Source organism: Phascolarctos cinereus, unplaced genomic scaffold (genome assembly GCF_003287225.1).
Source record: "Phascolarctos cinereus isolate Bilbo 61053 unplaced genomic scaffold, phaCin_HiC Scaffold_1;HRSCAF=81, whole genome shotgun sequence".
Classification (NCBI taxonomy): Eukaryota; Metazoa; Chordata; class Mammalia; order Diprotodontia; family Phascolarctidae; genus Phascolarctos; species Phascolarctos cinereus.
Genome location: NW_027555514.1, coordinates 201,969,164 through 201,994,292, shown reverse-complemented (window position 1 = coordinate 201,994,292; position 25,129 = coordinate 201,969,164). Strand labels below are relative to the sequence as shown.

The 25,129-nt window shown below is 34.4% G+C and overlaps 1 protein-coding gene across 1 annotated transcript in view; it reads left to right on the top strand.

Moving 5' to 3' along the window:
- The window catches only part of SYT10 (synaptotagmin 10), a 133,548-nt gene that overhangs the window by 93,677 nt on the left and 14,742 nt on the right, over positions 1-25,129 (top strand). The window contains exons 4-6 of the mRNA XM_020973671.2: positions 2,992-3,112; positions 9,597-9,768; positions 11,438-11,567. Coding sequence (XP_020829330.1) covers positions 2,992-3,112; positions 9,597-9,768; positions 11,438-11,567 — 423 coding nt within the window. The remainder of the gene's footprint in view (positions 1-2,991; positions 3,113-9,596; positions 9,769-11,437; positions 11,568-25,129) is intronic.

Below are 25,129 nucleotides of genomic sequence, written 5' to 3'. Positions count from 1 at the left end.
GTAAATGTAAAGCCTATGTCAGATTGTGCACCGTCTTGGGGAGGGTGGGGGGGAGAAAAAGGGAGAAAAAAATTTCAACTCAAAAGCACATGGAAAAAAAAATTAAAAAAAAAAAGAAAGACTCCATTTATTCCTATGCTCTCTAGTGTTTTTAATAGGAATGGGTATTGTATTTTGCCTAAAGCATTTTCTGCATCTATTGAGATAATCATATGGTTTCTGTTACTTTTGTTGTTGGTATGATCAATTATGCTGATAGTTTTCCTAATATTGAACCAGCACTACATTCCTGGTATAAATCCTACTTGGTCATAGTGTATTATTCTTATGACAAAAAGTTGCTGCAATTGTTTTGCTGATATTTTATTTAAAATTTTTTCAACTATGTTCATTAGGGAAATTGGTCTATGATTTTCTTTCTCTGTTTTAACTCTTCCCAGTTTAAGTATCAGTGCCATATTTGTAACATAAGAATTTAGTAAGACTCGTCCACCTATTTTGGAAGAGTTCTTGACTAAACAATTGATAGAGAACATAAAACAAGACAAAATAGAAAATTTTGATTATATATAACTTTTTTGCATAAACCAATCAATGTACTTAAAACTAGAAGGGAAATAGTTAACTAGCAAAAATCTTTGCAGCAAGTTTTACTGATAAAGGTCTCATTTCTAAGATATGCAATTTAAATATATAAAACTAAGCAAGTATGCTTTAAAAATATAAAACTAAGAACCATTCCCCAATAGATAATGAGCCAAAGTATATGAACAGGTAGTTTTCAAAGGAACAAATATAAGCTGTCAACAACAACATAAAAATTACTAATATTTAACAAAATGCAAATTAAAGCAACTTTGAGTTTCTACTTCATACCCATCAGTCTGGTCAAGATGAGAAAAGAAGAAAATAACAAATGTTGAAAAAACAGGCACACTAATGCATCATTGGTAGATCTTTGAATTGGTCCAGCCATTCTGGAAGTAATTAATAACTGTGTTCTAAAAGTCAGTGAATTGTGCATACTCATAGACCTAGTATACCACTACAAGGTTTATACCCCTCCCCCAAATATCAAAAAGAGGAAGAGGACCTATATCTGCCAAAATATTTATAGCAGCTCTTATTGTGACAGCCCCAAATTGGAAACTAAGGGAATAGTCTCCAAGTGGGGACTGTGGACAAATGAATATAATAGAATAGTATTAAACCATAGAAAGTTATAAAATGAACAGATTGAGATAAAACTGGGAAGACCTGTATGAACTGATAAAGAATGAAGTAAGGAAAGCTAAAAGATCAATTTATAAAAAAAAAAACATTGTAGAGAAAAACAACTTTGAAAAAATCTGATCAACATAATAATAAACTAAGTCCAAATGGCTGCAGATGAAACCTGACCCTCACCTTCACAGTAGAGGTGATAAACTTAAAATGCAGAAAGAGTTGCATATTTTCGAGCATGGATTTTATCTTTTTTCTTTTTGATCATGGGGGAGAGAGGGGAACAGAGGGAGGAACAGATTGTAAATGTATACAAAAATTAATTTTATTTACAGAAAAATAACTTTCTATGGGGGGTTGCATTTGAGAATCACAGTCTGACTTTATTTACATAGAGACATAACACCTTTCAGGTCTGTTTTGTCCTGGGTAAACATCAGGAAAAAAAATTTTTTAAATAAGCAGAAATTTACAAAGGAGAGAGTACAAACTGCTAATAACTACATGAAAAGATGCTCAAATACCCTCATGATAAATAAATGAAAAATCAGAACAACCTTATCATATCCCATTAGCATGACAAAAATATTTTTTACAAAATTAAAATTCTATATTAGTGGAACTGTCAAGAAATAGGTACTATTTTTAGAGCTACAGAATTGTGTAAATATTTTGGAGAGTGATAATGACAATGTACAGTAAGAATTGCAAATCTGATTATGCCCTTCAACCTAGGCATTCTATTATGAAGACTTTATCACAAAACATCATAAAAGGGAATTATCTGTCCAAAATATTCATGGCTGATATATTTATATTAGACAAAATAGAATTACCTTATATTTTGTATAATAGAAAAGAGATAAGTAAAATATTCCATTAAATGATAATCACGTATCGTATAAGAAAATATAGATAGATCTATCTAAGGTGATACAGAGAGAAATAAATTATAAGAGAATTGTATGTACACTAGTTTCAAACTATGTTTTTAAAAAGAATAGAAAGAAATAGTCCAAAGATGACAAATCTTCAAAGCATCTTGTAAAATGATAAGACAAAAGCATTTTTCTTTTTTGCTCTATATTAACTAGTCTGATTCTGCTTCATTTAAGGATAATAATAAGGTAAGGCTTTGCCCTTTTTTCCTCCTATGTTTATTTAATTCATTTTGTTAATAGCAATTGTTCATAATTTTTAAAAAATGAGTTATTTAAATTAAAAATAAAATTATAAAATTGTAGTGTAATTATGCATTATAAAATATGTTAAACAATAGATATAATGTATAATTTTTATAAGTATCTATAATAACTATACTAAATTGTATAATTATATGTTTTCTATAATTATAAAATTATATTAAAAAACTGGTGATGAATTCTGGTTTTGTTTTTCTTTAACTAGTAAATTTGGTTTAAATTGTAGCATATAGCGTATATATTAGTTTTTTATTGAGGTCCCTTGTTGACAGTTATACCTTTAAATATTAAGAAAACCTAGTCAATTTTAAGATGAGAATGTGATGATAATATTGTAATGAAATTACTTTTCATTGCTTCCACTTCTGGATGGTTACTGTCATTGACCCTGGACAGAAAATCTTCTCTTGAATAAGCTTCTAGTCATACTACTTAGAGCAGTTTTAAATGATGTGAATATATAAAAAAAAAAAATCTCCATTCAGTGAATTTAATTTTTTCCAGTATTTGATGTTCCAAACATTGACATGTTTGAAAAAAATTATAACAATGTTTTCCTTTCCAGGAAAGCATAGATCTGGGTGAAATCATGTTTTCCCTTTGTTATTTGCCTACGGCTGGGCGTATGACATTAACAGTCATCAAGTGCAGAAATCTCAAGGCAATGGATATCACAGGTTCATCAGGTGTGTACACATCCAATCATTAGATCAAGATTCCTACTTCAAGATGAAACATATCACTAGTCTATATATCTAGCTATTATTCTACTAAATACATCTTCTTTTTCTGAAGCAGAATAAAAGCAGTGAAAGAAACTGAAAAGTAAATTATGAATTTTAAATTTTGTTTAAAAAGGAAGCCATCTATATAAGGTCTACTTCAGTTGTGTGGCTCTGTCTTTCCAGAGGTACTGTTTTTGTTTTGTCTTTGGAACTGTGTTCATATTTTTTCATCATCATACTTGCTATTTAATGCATTTTTAGGAAGAACTATTTTAAACCAAAAGAGCTATTTAATTGCTTGAAGATGAATCTTCTTACTTCTTGATTCACATTGCTATCTATATATGTGAGAACCTCTTGACAGCATATTTAGGATGAATTTATTTCTTATATCTAAGTTATAGGAACATGACCATATTACCAAATCCACTGTTTTCATTTGTAATTTTGTTGCATTTCCAAACCAGCAAAATAGACAAATAGTAGCAACTGATTACTCAGTAGAAACTGATGGTTATGACTCTGACTGGTGGAGATTTGAACATCATATGCCCTTTATATTTGTATTTTAATCACTATAGCTGTGGTATTTGTTTTCCTATGTCCTATTAATTTAACTGATATAATCATGACATAGTGTATAGTGTGGGAGGCTGAGGGAAGGTGGCATCAAAGTTCCAGTTCTGCTTTCTGACACATTATGTGACCATGGACAAGTTACTTAACCTCTCAGTGCCAGGGGTAATGAAGTCTCTAAGACCTACAGAGAATTTACTGATCTGCATCATACCAGAAGTTCTCTACATTGAGAAAGTCAGAAACACACACACACACACACACACACACACACACACACACACACACACACACTAACCAGTTGGGTAGAACCTGTCATTACATCAATGCAAGGTACTCTCCTAGTGAGGAAACTCCTTCTTCCAATGAAAATCAGCACTGGCTGTATAATTTATCCTGCCAGAGAGTTGCCTAGGGCTCTGAGAGTTTGAGTGACTTCACAAGGATGATGCCAGTGTATGTCAGACAGGACTTGAACCCAGGTCTATCTGACTTCTAGGTTGGCTTTTTCTTCATTACAACAAGATGCCTCTCTATATAAACTCACACAATATGTACATATGTATGTAGATATATGCATGCATATATACACATGTGCATATAAAGTTGGAGAATGTGCTAAGCATAGAAATTTATTTGAAATAATAAATGACAATATGAAAATAGAAGTTTTTACTTTGGAGATTCAATTTAAATATTTATGAGATAGAAAAAGATATTATAATTTTAATAATTTCCCCCAGATTATCCGTATATAAAGCCATAACTCTCATGCATCCCACAGTTTCTTTAGAGAAGAAATAATGGTAGCCAGAGTTGAAACACTAAAGGAAATATTGAACATTACTTCTGAGGATCTGTGAATTATTTATTCTTTTCCTTATGCTATGTAACCAAAGATTTTGAGACAAATAATATAACAGTTATAATTAAAATTTAATTAATTTTCATTTTTAAAATTTATTTATAATTTATGAAATTTATAAATTTTAATTTAATTTAAAACTTATTTATATTTATGTAATTCTTTTCATAAGAGGTATTCTAGTTTTGAAGACATTGACTCATTAATTCTCCTAATATGCTCATGAATCAATTTAGCAGTTAGTCTCAAGTGGAGAAACTTAGACAGAGAAGAATTATGGTACTCTTCCAGACACAAACAACTTGAGAGAAAGCCTCATGTAACAACACTTAGCCCCTGCTGGCTCAGAGGGCTAGAGTGTTCACCCTTTCTCTATAAAGAGTCCCCAAGCTGTGGACTTGTCCATATGGACTGGGTTCAGTTCTAGGGGAGCTGACTCATAAAAAAAGGTATCTTGAACCTTTTCTGGTGACATCTTTGTTCTGGTACTTTCTGAAGGGTCCAGGGCAGAATGACTTGGTACTTTGGGTAGTCCAGTCCACTGCTGGACACCATTCTTCCCCAAAGAGTACTCTTAACTCTGGATCCATACTTGCAGACCAAGCTCATTCTTAAAAACAGTCTGACCTCTTTGTTTAGAGGCTCTTTTTTTCATTTTCTGGCTAATTATGTTCCACCCAAGAACCCTAGGAAGAACTTCTGTTTGGTTTATATCTAGGATTTCCCCAAAAGGGAATTGAAAGTTATTCGATATTAACTATTGATCAGGTATAGAACAACTATGTATTTCTTCCACACAAAAGAAATGTGTAAAACACAAAAGGCACCTATTGACAAAGATCTAAATGTGAAACAGTAACTTAAAACTACTATTATACTCTTCTTGGAAGTGGATATCTAAAACAATAAAACATGAAACACTTTATGAGACTTGTCTCCCTTACATTGTAGGTAGCATTTAATAATTAGCATGGTCTATGGGATGTTCAGGGAAGACTAGCACCTCTGGTGTGACCAAGCCTTTTCAGGGCTGCTTATCCATCCACCTTCTTTGGTGTTCACCAGTCACCTAATTCTTATCTGTGGCCCCAAGAAACTATAGTATGTGCAGTGGCCTTACCCCAGTAAAACTGTCTTGGCAGACAAGCTACTCCAGATTGAGGGTAACCGACAGACCTCAAACCCATCAATGAGTTTGGGGAGTGCCTACCCAAACATGTGAAGACTTCTTCCAGCGGTCATGAAGGCAGCCAAAACAGGCACTATGGAACATTTAGAGTTTGGTCATAGAATGAAGATATTAGGGTCATCTACTGCATCCTGGATCATCACATGTCATCTTGACTTTTGTTTTGGCACTAGACTTTGATGACTCTAGAAGAAAGTAAGGCTGACAACTGTACAACTCTGCCTCACTTAAATCCAATTCATGTGCAAGTCAAGACCCTCATGATACCATTGGTTCTCTTAAAAAATGAAGGAGAAGGGGCAGCTAGGTGGCACAGTGGATAGAGCACCGGCCCTGATGTCAGGAGGACCTGAGTTCAAATCCGGCCTCAGACCCAAAACTTGACACTTACTAGCTGTGTGACTTTGGGCAAGTCACTTAACCCCAATTGCCTAAAAGCCAAAAAAAAAAAATGAAGGAGGAACAACAAATAATTAGAACTAATATAGTGCTTTAAGATTTGCAAAGCACTTTCCATTTATCATCTCATTTGATCCATGTTTTCTGGCAATGCAGGCCGGGAGGTGTGCTCCCCTTCTCACTGGTGGTCATTTTCTTTCCAAAGAAGCATTATAGTAACTGCAAGGAGCAAGCCCCATAGTTCAGCTTGGCACTGATTAAGGGATACTAGAGTTCATGAGTTCCGCTCCCAAAAAATTCAAGCAGAAGAGGATCAGTGTTAGGCTTACCTAGACTTTAAAGGCACCATAATTACAAGAGTTGGGGAGAGAAAGAGAAAGAGAATATCCTCTCTCCCCTATGTTAAGTCCCACACTGGGACTTTCTGGGAGTGAGAGGTTAAGCATTAGAGGGCAGAGTCAATCATTTTAGTGTCTACTGGGTATGCACCTCCTAGTGCCTCTGTGGCCAAACTTGTTTGATGAAGCCCCTTCCCCTCCTGCTATCATGGAGCCAAAGTATTGTTGTTTCATACTTGGAAGTCAATTTTTTTATTATTGACCTATTAATCATGGCACACTAGAAAAGGACAGGGTAAATATATGACTAGAAGTTGCCTAACTTCAAAGATAGCACATGCGGTCCTGGAAGAGGCTTGATCCCAGCCATACTTCAAGAGTAATACTTTATTCAGAGCCAATCAAAGTTGTTCCCCTGATTATACCCAGAGTTGAATTGGGGGTCAGTGCGTCAAGGTCTAAATCTTAGTTTTAACTCAAGCTGTTTGAATATGGGCAAATTGCTTTACCTCTCAGCCTCGTTTTCTTTATCTATAAATGGAGATAAGAATATACACTATTTTCTTGTTTATTGAAATAAAACATTTCATTAAAACTTAGAACACTGTATAAAAATGTAAATAATCAAGTTGGGAAAGGCAAGTCTCTCAGCTTCTTGCTTCTTTACTCTCATTTTTAGACCACTTTATTTTCTTTTAAGTATTTAGCAACAGGAAAAAGCCATTTAATCTGATTTGTTCTTTTTTCTTTTTCTGTCATTTACAAGTGTGTACTTAATTCTTAATTTTTCTCTCTCTGTAATAATAGCTAATATAGTGCTTTAAAGTTTACAAAGTGCTTTTCTCACAACCCTGTGACTTATGTAATATAAGTTGTTCCAATTTATAAATGAGAAAACCAAGAATCAATGAGAGTGATTCCCTACAAATCACATAGCTAGTAAGTGATGAAACAAAAAGTTTACTGTTTTTTCCACAATACATTGACATAGTTAAAGAAAAATGACAAACTTTATTTTTCACAATTTTAAACATCTCTTTCCAAATTGGCATTAATTCTTCTTTAGTACTTCAGTATATTCATGATTCTGATCCTGTGTGCACTGTCCTCCAGTGAAGCCTACAATATCTCTGTGCCTTGGTAGACATTCTTCGTTTTAACTATTGTGATGATGATGATGATGAATATATCACCTTGTAGGTCTTCTGGTTATGAACCTTTCCTTTAATTTGTTGCTTCATTATTTCATTTGTTCTTCATTTTCAAAGAGGACCAATTGTTTAATTCTCACTACAATAATGTAACCTCAACTGCAGATACATTTTGTACCAATCTCTCTGGAGGACCAACTGCTGTATATAGGGAAAGGGGGAGAGATGGAGATAAAAGGGGAAATTGCACCTGCATTTATAGATGTGCTTCATCACTGAATTCTGGCTTGTTATGATTTTCCAAAGCTTTCATATTATTGGTGTGGCCGTAGAGAACCAGAGTTACCTTGCTGCCATGATGTGGCACGTGTACCTGGATGAGCTCCACATATAAGGAATATGCTATTCATATAAAATGGGTGGTCTAGACATATAAACATACAACTAATGATGATGTATAGATAGCTATAATCTGAGATCTAGATTGCCTCTGAGGGGCAGAAGAGAGCCAATATGATAGCTGGGCATGCAAACCCCAGAGCACCTCAAGACTAAATTCCCTGTGTTTTCTAGTCCCAGAAAGGATAGCATATGAGAATATCTGTTCCCCTAAATGTTACTGATTTAGGGGTACATAGTTTCACTATGAAGCTGCTTTCCTAGTTACTATCCCTTAGAGGGAGAGAGTTCCCCAAAACTTATACCCATCATGTTGCCTCCTTCCTGGTTACACCAACACTGGTCATAAAAAAGAACATGACAAATGGTGAACAACAAATAAATCCATTCATCCAAACATATAGCAAACAGAAATTGGAGAAAATATATAGATTATAATATGCCAGAAAATACAGAGAGTGGATAGATGGGAACAAGATGAAATATTTCATCAAAGAGAGAGTCCTTGGTCTTACCCAAAGGGAAATTCCCCAAAGTTTCTAGAGAGACAAGCTGGAAATCAGGGACATGTCAAGGAGCTGGTTTTTTCTCCATGTCTGCATTTTCCAAAGTCTCTTATCTCAGTCTTTCTCCCCTCTCTCCTTTCCTACTGTTCTCCCCCTTTTGTCTCCATCTCTCCCCCTTTCCCTATATACAGGAGTTGGTCCTACAGAGAGATTGGTACCAAATGTATCTGCAGTTGAGCTTTCATTATTGTAGTGAGAATTAAATAATTGGTTCTCTTTGAAAACAAAAGACAAATGGAACAACAAATTAAAGAATACTAATCTCACATAATTATTGATATTTTTTAACATCCTATTGGATCAAAATCTGTTCCTGCAGAAATCAAAATTTTCTAAAGAGGAAAAAAATAAAGCAGCTATAAGGTACATTTCTTGGGTGAAAACAAATATTCTTCCTTTTTATCAAAAGTAGCCAGATCAAATTAACTCTAGGATCATTTGATCCTGATAAATTATTTATGTTAAATATATCATAAAATAAATTATCCCAACCTGCTATGATTTCTACAATTAAAACTTTAATATCAGTCCCGCCACACAATATTTTTCCTGGTCTGACTTATACATTCTTCACTGAGGAGGACTCAGTATAAATTCCCTCTAACAATTCAGCTAGTAACTGGGCTGTAACTTATACTATTAAGATGTTGCCTGAAGCATTGAAACTTAAATGTATGTTACCTATTTTTGTTGTTGTTGTTGTTATTCAGTCATTACCCATGGTATGCGACTATTATGTGTTAGAGACCAGATTCAAGTTCAGGTCTTCCTGATTCATAGTGACCCTTTATTTGCTCTACCATGTCTCTCATAAGCAAAAAGAATAGAAATTCTAAGTATTCCATGAAGAACATTCTTCTCTTATAGTAAATATTAGATTATGTTTGTAGCTTTGAGCTACAATTTGATTAGGATTCTATATTCTCACAGCTTTACAAAAATGTTTTATTTTTTACTTTCAGATCCATATGTGAAAGTGTCATTGATGTGTGAGGGTCGTAGATTGAAAAAAAGAAAAACAACTATCAAAAAAAATACTTTAAATCCAATTTATAATGAAGCGATCATTTTCGATATTCCTCCTGAGAATGTGGACCAGGTCAGCCTCTTAATTGCTGTCATGGATTATGATAGGTAGGTATCTCTTCCTGTGTAAACAGTCTTTTCAAAACAGCATTATTAGATTTTAGGCTACAGGTATCTGGATTTTTAAGTTCATTTTCGATTATCATAATGCTTTCAATTGTCAGCAGATTAAGTAAAATATTAGACACATATCCATACATTTAAAACTTAAAGAAAAAACTAATGGAAGTAATTCTAAGCAGTGTAGGCTAGTGGGAAAAGCTCTAGGCTAGAAGCTAGTTAATATACGTTGGGGCAAGTTACTTACACTGGAATTAATTTTTTTCCTACTGTAAAATGATCTATTCGCAATAAGTCCTCTATGATGATAAGAAACAAAAAGTAGTGGAGATAAGGATAGATTTAATTCATTCTACAAACTTCCAAACTGATCTTAATGCCATTTTTCATATCATATGTGTTCAAAAATCTACCCCATTACTTACCAATTAAGCACATACTTCTTGATCAAGCATTCGAGGTCCTTTATAATCTAACATAACTTATCTTTCACTATTCTCCTACACAAACCCTCCTCCAATCCAGAAAAATTGGCCTACTTACTGTTCCCAGAAAGGGCTGGTATCTCTGAACCTTTGTTCATGGTGTTTCCCCGTTTAGGATGCCTTCCTTTTCTCCTGATCCTCCCACATATACATACATATGTTTACTGTGATGTTTTATTGTATTAAATAAAATTGCATAAGATGAGTATGACCCTGTATGACTTTATCTGACTGATCGATTATATTCTATATAAAGCTAGATTCTACACAGTGTACACATACATACACCTATATTTACAGCTATCCCTTTCCCTATTTTGACTTTGCCTACCATATCATGGTTTCAATATATTGCAGGTCAGCATAAAAATTAAATGGGAATTTTGAGGGAGTTTTGTAGAAGTCACAGACAACATGTAAAGGCTAGCAGATGACACAGAGCCTATGACCAAATGCTTAACCCAAATTTTGGAATACGCTATTGTGAACACCCCATAAAAGAAAAACAAAAATTTCAGAATTCTTCTCTGGTACAAAGGGAGGGCCAACATTTTTTATGTGGATTTTTCAGATTGCAGGAGCACCATACCCCTAACCGCACCCCCCCCCAATGTGGAAGGGATAACTACACACACACACACACACACACACACACACACACACACACACACAAAAGTGAATAAGTTTGTTAAACTTGGTATGAGTAGTCATTTCTACAAAGAAGTTTGCCATTCAACTCTTAGTCAGGAAATATAATTTGCATTATGACACTATTTCTATGAAAAGAAATCAGATTATATTTATATCATTAGACTCCTTGGTACCTTTTCCAGGTAAGTAATTTTGAGGATTCCTATATTATATGCTGGTATTTCTCACACTTTTTTGAAAGTATACGTAATTCAGGTACAAGTAAAAAGATTCATGTATAGTATATTACACATAAATGATTCTCTGGCATTACAAAACTGATACTATATATTACATTTTGGAATCTCTTAAGTTTGCAGATTCAGTGTTAATTAAATTTTAATATACCAATTCCATTACAATAAACTAGATTTACTAAAGCAAAATTTTAGTTTCATTAATTGATTTGCATATTTTCTGATGTATGGAAACTTATTTTTCCTTGAAAATAAAATTAAAAGCATAATCTTAATTATTCATAGGGTAGGACGCAATGAGGTAATAGGAGTATGTAGGACAGGACTGGATGCTGAAGGTCTTGGACGAGATCATTGGAATGAAATGCTAACCTATCACAGAAAACCGATAACTCATTGGCATCCATTGCTAGAAGTAAGTCTCCTTTCAAGGTTCTAATCTATGTTTTATTTGTTAGCACTTTTTGTTGAATTATTATTACAAGAATTATGTCATGAGTTTAAATACAATTTATGTTTATACATATTCCATTTTTTGTTTTAGAAACTGTTAATTTTTTTTAAAAATTACCTACATTTTCTGGTATATTTCTCTACTTTATACCTAAAGAGCCATTCTTTATAACAAATCATTAAAAAAGAAAAAAAAAGTTCAGCAAAACTGAGCAATTTGTTTACTAAGTCTGACATCGTATTTGGTATTCCAAGTCCATAGTCTCTGCAAATTAGGGCAATACATTCTCACTTTCCTTCTTTGAGACCAACCTTGGTCATTACAATTTTGCATCATTCAGTTTCTCTTGTTTTATTATTGTTTTCACTTACAATATAATAGACACTATGTGTATTGTTTTCTTGGCACTGCATTCACATTGCATCAGTTCATATAATTCTTCCATACTTCTCTGTACTCATTATATTCACTGTTGTTTTGTTTTGGTGTTTTGATGCTATATCTCCCTATGTTGCCTGGCTGAAAGTGCAGTGACCACTTATAGACTTGATGTATTTGTTGATTGGCCCAGAAGCTGCTCCATTTGTGACCTGGGCTTGTTTATCCTTCCTTAGGCAGCTTGATGCCCTACCCCATCCTGAAATACCAGTAGCTCACCATATCGGTGCAAGACAGGACAGATAACCAATTGGTTTTAGTTCTATTACCCCTCAGAACTCCTGAGCTTAAGTGATCCACCAAACTCCTTCTCTTCTGTAGCATTACCATTCATTTCACAGTGAAAAAAAATGAGGTAAACAAGTTTAAGTGACTTGCTCAGGGTCACACAGCTAGTAAATATCCAAGGCCGGATTTGAACTCAGGTCATCCTGACTCTAGGGCCAGCATTCTATCCATCGTGCCACCTAGCTTCCCCATTGTCTCTTACATCCATTACATTTCATGTACAAAAAAATGGCTTAGTCATTCTCTAATAGAGGGGCATCTACTTTGTTGCCAGTTATTTGATACTACAAAAAACACTGAAGTAAACATTTTTATGTGTAGGGAAGTTTATTTTCCATAGTAGACTTTCTTAGTGTATATGCCTAGCAATAGGTTCTCTGAAACAAAAGGTATGAATATTTTAGTTATTTTCTTGATATAATTCTAAATTGCTTTGCAGAATGGTTGGACCAATTCACAGCTCCACCAGAAATGTGTTAGTGTGCCTGTCTTTCCACAATCCCTGCAACATTGACTATCCTGGGAATTTTTGAATCACTCATGGTAGGGAGTCCAACTCAAGAATAACCCCATAGGTAGAGAAGATATACTTATTTTGTGGGAAATGTGTATCTTATAATGGGTCTAATTTTGGGGGGACATGGTACTTAAAGTGACCACTATCTCTGAGAGAGTGTTATACCTCCATGGAAAGCATTCTGCTCCAGATTAAGAGGAATCAGGGTTATTAGGGCAACCAACATCCAGAAACCTTTCAGGGAGAGCATGGACTCAGAGAAAATATTTCATGGCAAATTTTTTTTAAGTTATCACGGGGGTGGGGGGAGTGTCATGGAATGGTAATAATCTGAATGATCAGGAAAAGAAGATAGTTTCTACCATGGGACAATAATGCTATCCTGTCTATCTCTTTCAGGACATAGAGATACTTTTAGTAGTTGACCACAAAATCCCAAAATAGGAGGGGAGCAAGATTTACAACAAGGCAAAAATATGTAAAGGTTGAGAAAAGGAAACTCAAAATAGACACCTTAGAAGCTTTAATTCCAAGGAGTAGAATCAAGACTGGAGAGAGACTAACTATTTCACTTCAGTTTCCCCAAAACCTTTTTCACAACATAAAAAATGTGTCAAAATGAATTCTGAACAGGAAAGCCAAGAAAAAGTCACAGCTCAAGGTAATTTAGAAAAGTAGCTCTGTGAACCCTGGTGTGAGGACTGGCTAGGAGCTTAATAAAGCAGCAGAAGTGGCACTGGGCTGTGGTGGCAGTGGTAGCAGTGGCAAGGAGCAGCCCATCACCAAGGGATTAAATGTCAATAGAAGTGAATACCAGGGAACCCTTGTAGTAGCACTAGGAGCAGGGAATGAAACCATCTAGCAACTCTATTACCTATTACTCAGTTTTGGATCATAATTCCTATCTGTGTAAGGACCAAAGTACAGACCATAAAGGCAGTGAACACATCCCTCCCCAGATCACACTACTTTAGAAGCACCATATAATTACAGATCCCCAAACTGACCTATGAAAGTAGCAGAAGGACATAAAGGACCAGTCCCCCCACCTCCTGAGGTAAGCAGTGCCCCAACAATACATAAAGTCCAAAGTCAAAAATAGGCTGAAAAAATGAGCAAATAACAACAACAAAGATCATTAAAAAGCTGTTATGGTGACAAAGAAGCTCAGTACACAAACTCAGGAGAAGACCTTGACTTGAAAACATCTACAAGCAAAGTGTCAAAGAAAAGTACAGATTGGGCAAAAGCCCATCAATAATTGATAACTTGGTAAAAGAGACACAAAAGAAGTTGAAGATAATCACTTCTTAAAAATAGAATTGGCCAAATAGTAAAAGAAGTACATAACTGAAGAAAATAGTTCCTTAAAATTAGAATTAGTTGAATGGAAGCCAATGATTTCATGAGACATCAGTAAATAATAAAACAAAATAAAAAGTCTGAAAAAAATAGAAGAAAATAGTAAATGTTTCATAGGAAAAACAATTGAGGTGGAAAATAGATCAAGGAGAGAAAATTTAAAAATTATTGGTCTATCTGAAAGTCATGACTACAAAAAGAGCCTAGAATGTCAAGAAGTAATAAAGGAAAGTTCCTCAGATATCTTAGAACCAGAGGGCAAAGGAGAAATTAAAAGTATCCACTAGGCACATCCCCCCCCAAAAAAAATCCCAAAATGAAAACTCCCATTAATATTATAGGCAAATTGCAGAGCTCTCAGGTCAAAGAGAAAAAACTGCAATAAACTGAAAAGAAAAAATTCAAATAGTATGGCACCATGTCAGACTCATACAAGATTTATCAGCTACACCTTAAAGGTCGGAATATGGCATTCCATATCATATAGAAGACAAAGGAGCTAGGATTACAACACCAGGAATAACTGAGTATAACCTTATAGGGTAAAAAAAATGGATTTTAATGAAATATAGCCTTTTCAAGCATTCTTGATGAAAAGACTGGATGTGAATATAAAATTTGACATTCAAACACAAGAATCAAGAGTAGTATGAAAAGGTAAACATGAGTAACATGAGGGACTAAACAAGTTAAACCATTTACATAAGGGAAAATTATAAATGTAACTACCAAGAATCCTTTCATCACTAGGGAAGTTAGAAAGAGTCTACTTAGACACAGGGAATGAGTGTGAGTCTGTTATGTTGGAATGACCTCAGAAGAAGAATGGAAGGGTGGGAAAGAGGAATGCACTGGGAGAAGAGGGGAGGGAAAGGAAGAATGGGAAAATTGTCTAACATAAAAGAGATGTGCAAGTTTATACAATGGAAGAAAGAAAGGGGGAGAGAGAAATGCTTGTATTTTACTCTCATCTGAACTGGTTCAAGGAGGGAAGAATATACATATATCCAGTTCGATACAGAAATTTATCTTACCTGACAAGGAAATAGGAAGAAAAGGGGCTAAGACCAGGATGGGGAACCTATAACTTCAAGGCCACATGTGGCCTTCTAGGTCTTCAAGTGCGGCCCTTTGACTGAATCCGAACTTCACAGAAGGTAGATTAAAGTAAGCAGTGGTCAGATACAAAACAGACTCATGAGGAGGGGACAGAGTAACAAACAAAAGTATAAACAGAAGAAAATAGAAAGAGAGAAATACACAGCCATCATAACTGCAAATGTAAGTGGAATGAACTCATCCACAAAATGGAAGAGAATAGTAGAATGGATTAGAAACCAGAATACAACAATATGTTGCTTACAAGAGAAACACCTGTAAAATAGGGTTTTTTTAAGTTTTTATATTTTATTTTTTCGATTACATTTAAAAATAATTTTAACATTTATTTTTTAAAACCTTGAGTTGCAAATTCTTTCTCCCTCTCTCTTCTTTCTCCCCTCTCTGAGAAGGCAAGCAATTTGATATAGATTATATATGTGCAGTAATGAAAATATATTTCCATATTAGCTATGTTATGAAAGAAAACACAGACCAAAAAGAAATTTTAAAAAATTAAGTATGCTTCAATATGCATTCAGACCCCACCAATTTATCTTTGGAAGTGTACAGCATTTTTCATCATAAGACCTTCAGAATTGTCTTGTACTTTTGTATTGCTGAGAATAGCCAAGTTGTTATACAATATTGCTGTTGCACTGTACAGTGTTCTCCTGGTTCTGCTCACTTCACTTTGCGTTAGTTTATCTATTTCTTTCCAGGTTTTTCTAAAAGCATCCTGCTCATCTTTTCTCAGAGCACAATAGTACGCCATTACAATCTTATACCACAACTTCTTCAGTCATTCCACAATTGATCTATATCCCCTCAATTTCTAATTCTCCACAAAAAAAGCTGCTATAAATATTTTTGTACACATAGGTCCTTTTTCTTTCATCTCTTTAGGGTATAGATCTAGTAGTGATGTTGCTAGATCAGAAGGTATGCATAGTTTTATAGCCATTTGGGCATAGTTCCAGGTTGCTCTACAGAATGGCTGGACTAGTTCACAACTCCACTAACAGTACATTAATGTCCCAGTCTTTCCACATCCCTTCCAATGTTTTTCATTTCCCTTTTCTGTCATATTAGTATGATAGATGTGGGATGCACCTCAGTTGTTTGTGTCTAAGAAAAGCAGATTAAGTATCATTTTATGTATAAGGTCTTTCCTAATATCAGTTACTTTCTTCTGCTTTGAATGTATCTATAAAGTTGTATCTTATCATCCCTAAAAGCTCTTGTGGGTGGAGACTTTTGCTTTTGTATTTTTATCCCTGTCATCTAGGTTAATACAATGTCTGATACATATTAGGCACTTAAAATGACTGACTGATTCGAATCTGTCCCAGAATATTTGTCTATTAACACAAAGTTGCCAGGATTGTTCAGGAAATGTACATTGTAGATCAGGTATATAACAATGCTTATTTCCTTCATACACAAAAGGAATACATACAAAAAGATTCAAGATCAAAATAACCATGAAGCAGTAGTATAACTATTGTACTCTCCTAGGAATTGAATAATAAAATCATCAAAACAATAAGCGTTTTGTGGGCCAGATGAATAGGTATTTCACCTTTGATTAGATTTTGCACTATCTTGCCAAGGGACCATTTGGGATTTGCTACATGATCCCATAGCTCCAAGTCTTTCTGGACCTTCTGGGAATATTCTGAACTTCAGCTCAGGAACTCCAATTAACCCCAAAATACTAGAAATATGCTTGCTTTTATAATATGCCATTTTGGGCATGCCTTTCAACAGAGGCATTCTAGGTTATTATATTATTATAATATTATGATTATGTTATTATAACATTATGTTATATAATCTTATAAGCAATATACTTATAATATGCCACTTTTTGTGAGAATAAGATTTCAAAAAAGGGAAATCTGGACAATTACCCTACGAGAGGATCTCTAAAGTTAATAATCCTAGCTTTAAAATCTTTGGGGTTATGTGGTTTTTCTAGGAAGATTCTTGCTGTCAGATTTTCAGGTAAGTAAATAAATTAAGTGGTTTTAAATGGCAGAGGCAAGCAGTAAGGTAATCAAAGCAAGCAAAGAAATTAGCTTTTACTACAACTTTGATTTCTGGTCTCTAAGGCTCTGTGTGTTCTATCTGCCTCTGCGGGACTTAAGATATAACCTGTGTTTGCGAAGTGGGGAAACTGAAAAGCAAGGTGAGACTCCTTTAGGCTACAAAGTTTAAAAGGGTGATTTAATGGGGGAGGGGGAGAATTCTCTTTCTGTCCTTTGATTGTGGCCAATATCAAAAGACAGGTAAAAGAAGGGGGAACTTTCCCCAATATATAAGTTTACAGATTTGGAGATGGAATGAGAGAAGAGATATTTTTTTGGTCACTCCAGAGTTTATGAATCAGTTTTAATTGGATCCCAAAGCTAAAATTAAATTAAATTAAGTCAAATCTAGGGAACAGTCTTTGCCACTCAATGCATCTGACATCAGGGCAATGTGTTTAAACTGCAAAATTAAGGTTTTTTGTCTCTTAAGAAGCTTTGGTCAAGATTTTCTCTCATAACCTTGAAAGCAATCACTTTAGAATTCCAGCAACTTATGCTTAAAATGTATGAGGGCAGTCTAGAATGGATGCCTTTGAAGTTTTGATTGTATGAAGAATACTGAGAAAAGAGAAAGACAAGATGACTATGTTCTTATTATTGAGTCGTTTCAATTGTATCTGATTCTTTACGATACAATTTGAGTATTTTTTTTCTGGCAAAGATACTGGAGTGGTCCCCAGCTCATTTTACAGATGAAGAATTGAGGCAAACAGGGTGAAGTGACTTCCCAGGGACACACAGCTGGTAAGTGTCTGAGGCCAGATTTGAATTCAGATCTTCCTGACTCCAGGCCCAAGACTCTGTGCCATCTAGCTGCCTCATGTGGGTAATGAATCAGATAGTCATGGTATGGAGTAAATAGGAAGAAAGACGGATAATGAAAAGAGTGAGAGAAATTATTTTTGAAAAGGGGTACAAAGATTAAATTAAAAAACTAATGAAAAGGACTAGTTGAAGGAGCAGAGGAAGGGGAAATCTATCTGACTAAATGAGATGGAAAAAGGGGAAAGAAACGTATAACCAGATAAATGTAAGAGAGAGGAATTAAGAAACAAAACCCTAAAGGAATAGTGGTACCAAAGAGAAGAGGGATTAAGGGTAAAGAGAAGAGAACCAGAGAGAAGAGGGCCAATTTAAAAAAGGTTAAAGAACTAAAGACACTACAGTAACTAAAGAAATATAATGCTATGATTGCATTAGAAGAGGAGAAAAACTCATAACTTGAAAAAAGATAATTTTATAGACAGATGGAGAAAAGTATAAAACCTAACTCATAACTTTAAATGTCAATGGATTCATCAATCCAATAAAACAAAAAAGAGGGCCAGATTGGATAAGAAAACTAAATCTTACCATTTATTACCTATGAGAAAAAATTTTAAGAATAAAAACATATACAAAATGAAGCTGAGAGGTTGGAAAAAATTTACTGTGCATGCAGTTAATCCAAAAATTCAAGAATTACCACCATAATATCAGTCAAAGCAAAAAAATTCAAAAAATTAAAAGGAATTAAACAAGGAAGTTATTTTATATTGAGAAGAACCATATACAACCAATCAATGTCAATAATAAGCCTATCTGTTCCAAATGACTTAGCATACAAATTCCTAAGACAAACAGTTGAGCTCCAGGAAGACAAAAACAGTAATACAATAGTGACAGGAGACTCTTATCAGTTTGGGATAAATTGAACCAAAAGATAAACAAAAGGGAACTGGAGAAATTTCTGAAGAAACTAAAGTTAAAAGGACTATGGCATCTTCTTAATGAGAAAGCAAAAGAATACACATAATTATCTGCATTACATGAAACTTTTACCAAAACTGACCGCATGCTATGTCACAAGAGATATTACAAACATATGTAAAAAGACAGAAATAGTTAATACATCATTTAGAGACCATAAAAATAGAAATTGGTTCAGGGACCACAAGCAAAAGATATAGATACCAAATGGAGACTTAATAATAAAATCTTAAATAATGAGTGGGTCAAAGAGCAAATCATAGAAAAAATAACTACATAAAAGAAAATATTAATGATAAAACAACACACTGTCATTTCTGGGATGCCCTTAAAGTAGTCCTCAGACACATGCTCATATATTTACATACATTAACAAAATAGAAAAAGGCAAGATTAATAAACTGAATCTGCATTTTTAAAATTACAAAATCAACAAATAAACCTAAATAAATGCAAGAGAGATATAAAAAATTAGAGACAAAATAGATAAAATGCATACAAAATATCCCATAGAAGTGAAAAATAAAACTGAAATCTAATTATTTGAAAATTCTAATAACATTCATAAACCCTTAGTTTTTGTGATTAAAAGGCAGGAAATCAAATCAGTTATAGAGCAAATGAACAAGCAGAAATCACAGCAGAACCAGAAGAGATGATGTATTGAGGTCAGACAAAGGCTAGCAATATGGGGAAAGTGACCTCTGTGACTATATATATGCTAACAAAACTGAGAACACAAAAGAAATAGAAAAATACCTTCAAAAATATAAAATATCCAAATTATCAGAAAACCAGATGAAGAACTTAACTCAATTTTCAAAAGGGAAATAGGTCTAGCTATAAATGAACTCCAAAGGAAAAAACTCCTGGTCTTGATGAATTCTATGAAATCAAAAAGAAAAGTTAGTCCTCATACTTCACAAATTACTCTCAAAAATTGGGAAAGAAAGCACCCTATCAAAATGCTTTTATGAAACAAATATATACCTAAACCAAGGAAACATAAAACATCAAAAGAAAACTCTAGATCAATATAATTAATGACCCTTAACTCCAAAATTCTAAACCAAATCTTATCAAACTGACTACAGAGGGTTCAACATTAGGAAAACAGTCAACATAACTGATTGTATCAAAACCCACAAAATCTAAAACTACATGATCATTTTAATAGATGCAAGAAAAGTCTTTGACAAAGTACAACACTTTTATGCTAAAAAAAAAAACCACCACCACAACAACCTACAAAACATAAGTAGATAGGAACTTTCTTTTAATATCATAATAGCATCTATTTATAACAAAAGGCAAGCATTATATGCAATGAGGATACATTAGAACCTTTTCCAATAACTGTGGGAGTGAAGCATGGATGCTCCACAATTATTTGACATAATTCTAGAAACATAAGCAATGACAATAAGACCAGAGAAAGGATTTAAAGAATAAAGAGATCAAGAAAAGACAAAACTATTCCTGTTTGCTAAATATATAATGGTGTACTTGGAATTCCTCAGGGATTCAACAAAGATACTAATACCTTCAGCAAAGTTACAGGCTATAAAATAAATCCTCAAAATTTAACACCATTTCTACATGATAACAATGAAATACAAGAAGTAGTAATAGAAAGCAAAATCCCACTCCAAATAATTACAAAATGCATTAAATATCTGGGGATCAGATTTCTAATACACTCAATATATTCATATAAATTCAATTACAAAGCACTCTTTCAAGAAATAAAGAAAAAACATATCTGGAGGAATATTCAGTGCTCATGGCTAGGTTGTGCCAATGTAATAAAAATAACAGTTCTACCAAAATTAATTTCTATTTTAATCCCATACCAATAACATTACCAACCAGACACTTTACAGAACTTGTTAAGACAGTGACAGAATTCAGTCAAAAAATCAAAAAATGTAGAATATCAAGTGAAATGATGAAAAGAAATAAGGGAAAAGGAGAAATGACATTTCCAGACTTCAAACTATATTATACACAGAGGTCATCAAAACTGTGTGGTGTTAATTAGAGATAGATCAATGAAATAGAATAGACAAGGGGAATTCAGAAACAATAGAAATCAACTGCCTAGTGTTTGATAAAAATAGAAGACGTAATTTGCCTGGGAAAAAATCCAAATTTGATTAAAAGTGCTAAAGAAACCAGAAAGCAGTCTGGCAAATATTAGGCTTAGAACAACATTCCACAATATATTACAGATAGATATGTGACCCTACTATATAACACTTTAAAAATTAGAGGAGAAATATATACTTCTCACAGCTATGGTTAAGAAAGGTATTCTTAACCAAACAAAATAAAGAGAATTGCAAAAGATAAAATAGATAACTTTGATTACTTGAAACTGAAAAGGTTTTGTGCTGACAACCTTAATACATCTAGTATAAGAAGGGAAATAGCTGAATGAGGAATATATACACATATTGGTATCAAATTTCTCTGTTAAGGGCTTATCCAAAATATAGTTTATATATCTTGGATAACAAGCCTTTATCAGAGAAATTTGATGCAAATGTATATATTTATATGTATATATGAATGTATATATTCATAGGCAATGTATATATTCATATGCTCTGTGTGTGTATACACACACACACACATTTTATATATGTGTGTGTATGTATCTCTACATATAGTTTAGATATAGATGTAGATACACACGCACACAGAGATACATACAAACTAATAGCCATTCCCCAGTATGGTCACAGGATATGAACAAATAGTTATTTAAAAAAATAAAAATAAAACCTTAAAGTATTCACAATGGCATGGGAAAAAATACTACAAATCACTAATAATAAGAGAAAAGCAAATCAAAACAATCCTGAGGTTTCACCTTTGATTGTGTGCACTGGCAAAACTGACCAAAAAAAAATGGCAACATTCAATGTTGGTGGAATTGTGGAAAGATATAGAATTATACATTGTTGGTAGAACTGTGGACCATTTTGGAAAACAATTTGGAATTATGCAAATAAAATGACTAAAAAGGCCAAACTCTTTTTTTTCTTTGCTGACATAACTTTTTTTTTTCACTTAAATTCTGTTCTTCCTCAACCATTGAGAAGGCAAGAAACATAATACTATACTTGTAAAGTCATGTCATTTTTCTACATTGGCTATGAAGTTACAAAAGGGGGAGGGAGCCAAGATGGTGGAGTAAAGAATCACTCAGCTAAGATTTCCCAAATTCCTTCTTTAACAGCTTTAAATATAATGCCTCACATTGAATTCTAGAGTGGTAGAAACAATAACAGTTTGGGTGAAACAGTTTTCCAGTGCAAGATAACTTAGAAGTTGGAAGGCAAGAGCTATTACAATAGAATAGTGGTCAGGCCTAGAGCACAGCACAAACATTGCTGTGTAAGCCACACCATGGTGCCTGCAGTAGACTTTGGAGGTAGCTAAATCCCAAGCAACACCTTTGGGAGCTTTCAGCCCATGAACAGTGTGAGTGGAAGTATTAAACAACTGGTTGGAAAGAGATTGAAAGGGACCTTTTGCTGATACTAGATTTGGGACCCTGTCACATTACCCATACACAATTCTGGATCACAATCCCAGGGCTAAAAGATATGACAGCACTTGTGACCACAGAGAGAAGAGGGACCATGATTTTAGTTCCAGAGCAGAGAGGAATACTTGTAGTTGCTCACTGGGAAGTAGATACTCTGGTCTCAATTCCAAGAGAGAGGAGGGCATAAGTAATTACAGCTGTAGGAGAGTAGGAGACCTGGTCACAGTCCCAGAGCCAGAAGGAGTGTTGGTAGCTACAGGAGAATAAGGTCCTTCCTGGATAAAATCCAAAGCACAGGCCAGAATAGCAGTGACCACACCTCTCCCTAAATCATACCACCTTGGAAGGACTAAAATCCTACAGAATCCAATAGCTAGCTCTGAAAACAGCCGCAAGAAAGTCCTGCAGCTTGAGACCATGCCTTCTATGCCTCAGGGGTGGAGACCAATTTTAACATAAAGTTAAAAGTCAAGAAATAGGTTGTAAAATGAGCAAGCAACAACAAAAGAACCTGATCATAGCACGTTATTGTGGTGACAAGGATGACTGTGACACAAATCAAGAAGACAACAATATCCAAGTAGCTACAAGCAAAACCTCAAAGGAAAAAATGTGAATTGGCTATAAGCCCAACAAAAATTCCTAAAAGAACTCAAAAAGGATTTTAAAAATTAAATAAGAGAGGTAAAGAAAAATTTGAGAAAAAAAAATGAGAGTAGTGCAAGAAAATTATGAAAAGAGAACCAACAGTTTGGTAAAAGGAGGTACAAAAAAATACTGAAGAAAACAACACCTGTAAGGTCCAGAATTCCCCTGGCTGGGGAACCCTGTACTTTCCCCATAACCATGGGGTGTTCTTTTTAACCAAAAGAAGAGGCCAAGTATCTCCATATTGATTGCAGTTAGTAGTTTAATTAATCATTATGAATACTTATAAAAGAGGGGCAGTCTGGGGCAGCTGCCAGACAATTCAGTCTGTCTAAAGAATCCCAAAAATCTCTGTAGTAATTGTAGAAAACAAAGACAGGAGGAGCTAGAAAGTGCATTATTACTGATAGGCTTATATTTTTGGTTTTCTACTTAGTAATGAGCTTGGGAATTAAACCCAAACATAAGTTTGTGTATTGATCTTGTCCTGGTAACATATAGTTCACATTATTCTTTTGGCTTTCATAGGTCATAGTATCTTAAGTTTTAACTCAGTGTCTAAAACATAATTTTGCATCAACATGTTCGGGCTTCCACCTTTCACAGTGTTTAAGTTTTTGTGGCTTCTCACTTATTACTGTATTTTATGGCTTTTCCCCAATCAGGACCCCACAACACCTTAAACATAATTGGCCAAATGGTAAAAGAGGAACAAAAATCCACTGAAGAGAAGAGCTCCTTAAAAAGCAGAATTGGCCAAATGGAAAAGGAGGTGCAAAGGCTCACTGAAGAAAATAATCCCTTAAAAATTAGAATTGGGCTAGTGGAAGCTAATGACTCTGCAAGACATCGAGAAGCAATAAGACAAAATCAAAAGAATGAAAATTAGAAGAAAATATGAAATATCTCATTGGAAAAAGAACTAACCTGGAAAATATGTTGAGGAAGTGAAAACCTGATTTTAAAAAAAAAAGAGTCTAGACAGTATATTTCAAAATATTACCAAGGAAAATTGTCCTTATAATCTTAGAACCATAGGGTAAATTAGAAACTGAAAGAATCTAGGAATCACCTTCTGAAAGACATCCCCAAATGAAAACTCCCTCCTTGACCTAGGAGGAAATATTGCAAACATTCAGAAAGAAACAATTCAAATATCATAGAGCCACAGCCAGGATAACACAAGATTTAGCAGCTTCCACAGTATAGTATCAGGAGGTTTGGAATGTGATCTTCCAGAGGTAAAGTAGCTAGGACTTCAACCAAATATCACCTAACCAGCTAAACTGTGTACAATCCTTCAGGGGCTAAAAATGGACATTTAATGAAATAGAAGACTTTCAAGCATTCCTGAGGAAAAGACAAGAGCTGAATAGAAAATTTGACTTTCACTGCTTTCCTAGCCTGTGCTCCATCTGTGAGAGACCACAAGCACTCTTCTCTGCCCTGGAACTGTGACCAGGGTACCCATCCTGTGGCTGCATGCTCTAGTGTGCTAGTCCTTTTGCTCTCCCAGGATATCAACCAGGAACCATGCAGTACAACAGAGTTTTATCCCAGCACCAGCAGAGGGTCCTGTAATCTCCTGCTGACCAATTGTTCAATCTCCTTTTCTTCTGTGAGCTGAGAGCTCTGGAAGCCACTAAGGATTCAGTCACCCCCAAAGACTGCTGCTGGTTTGCCAAGGCATACACTGTACTATGCTGCATTCTACTCCCCCCAAGTGAGACAGACCTTTTCTACCGACCTTCTAAGTTGTTTTGGATAGGAAAAT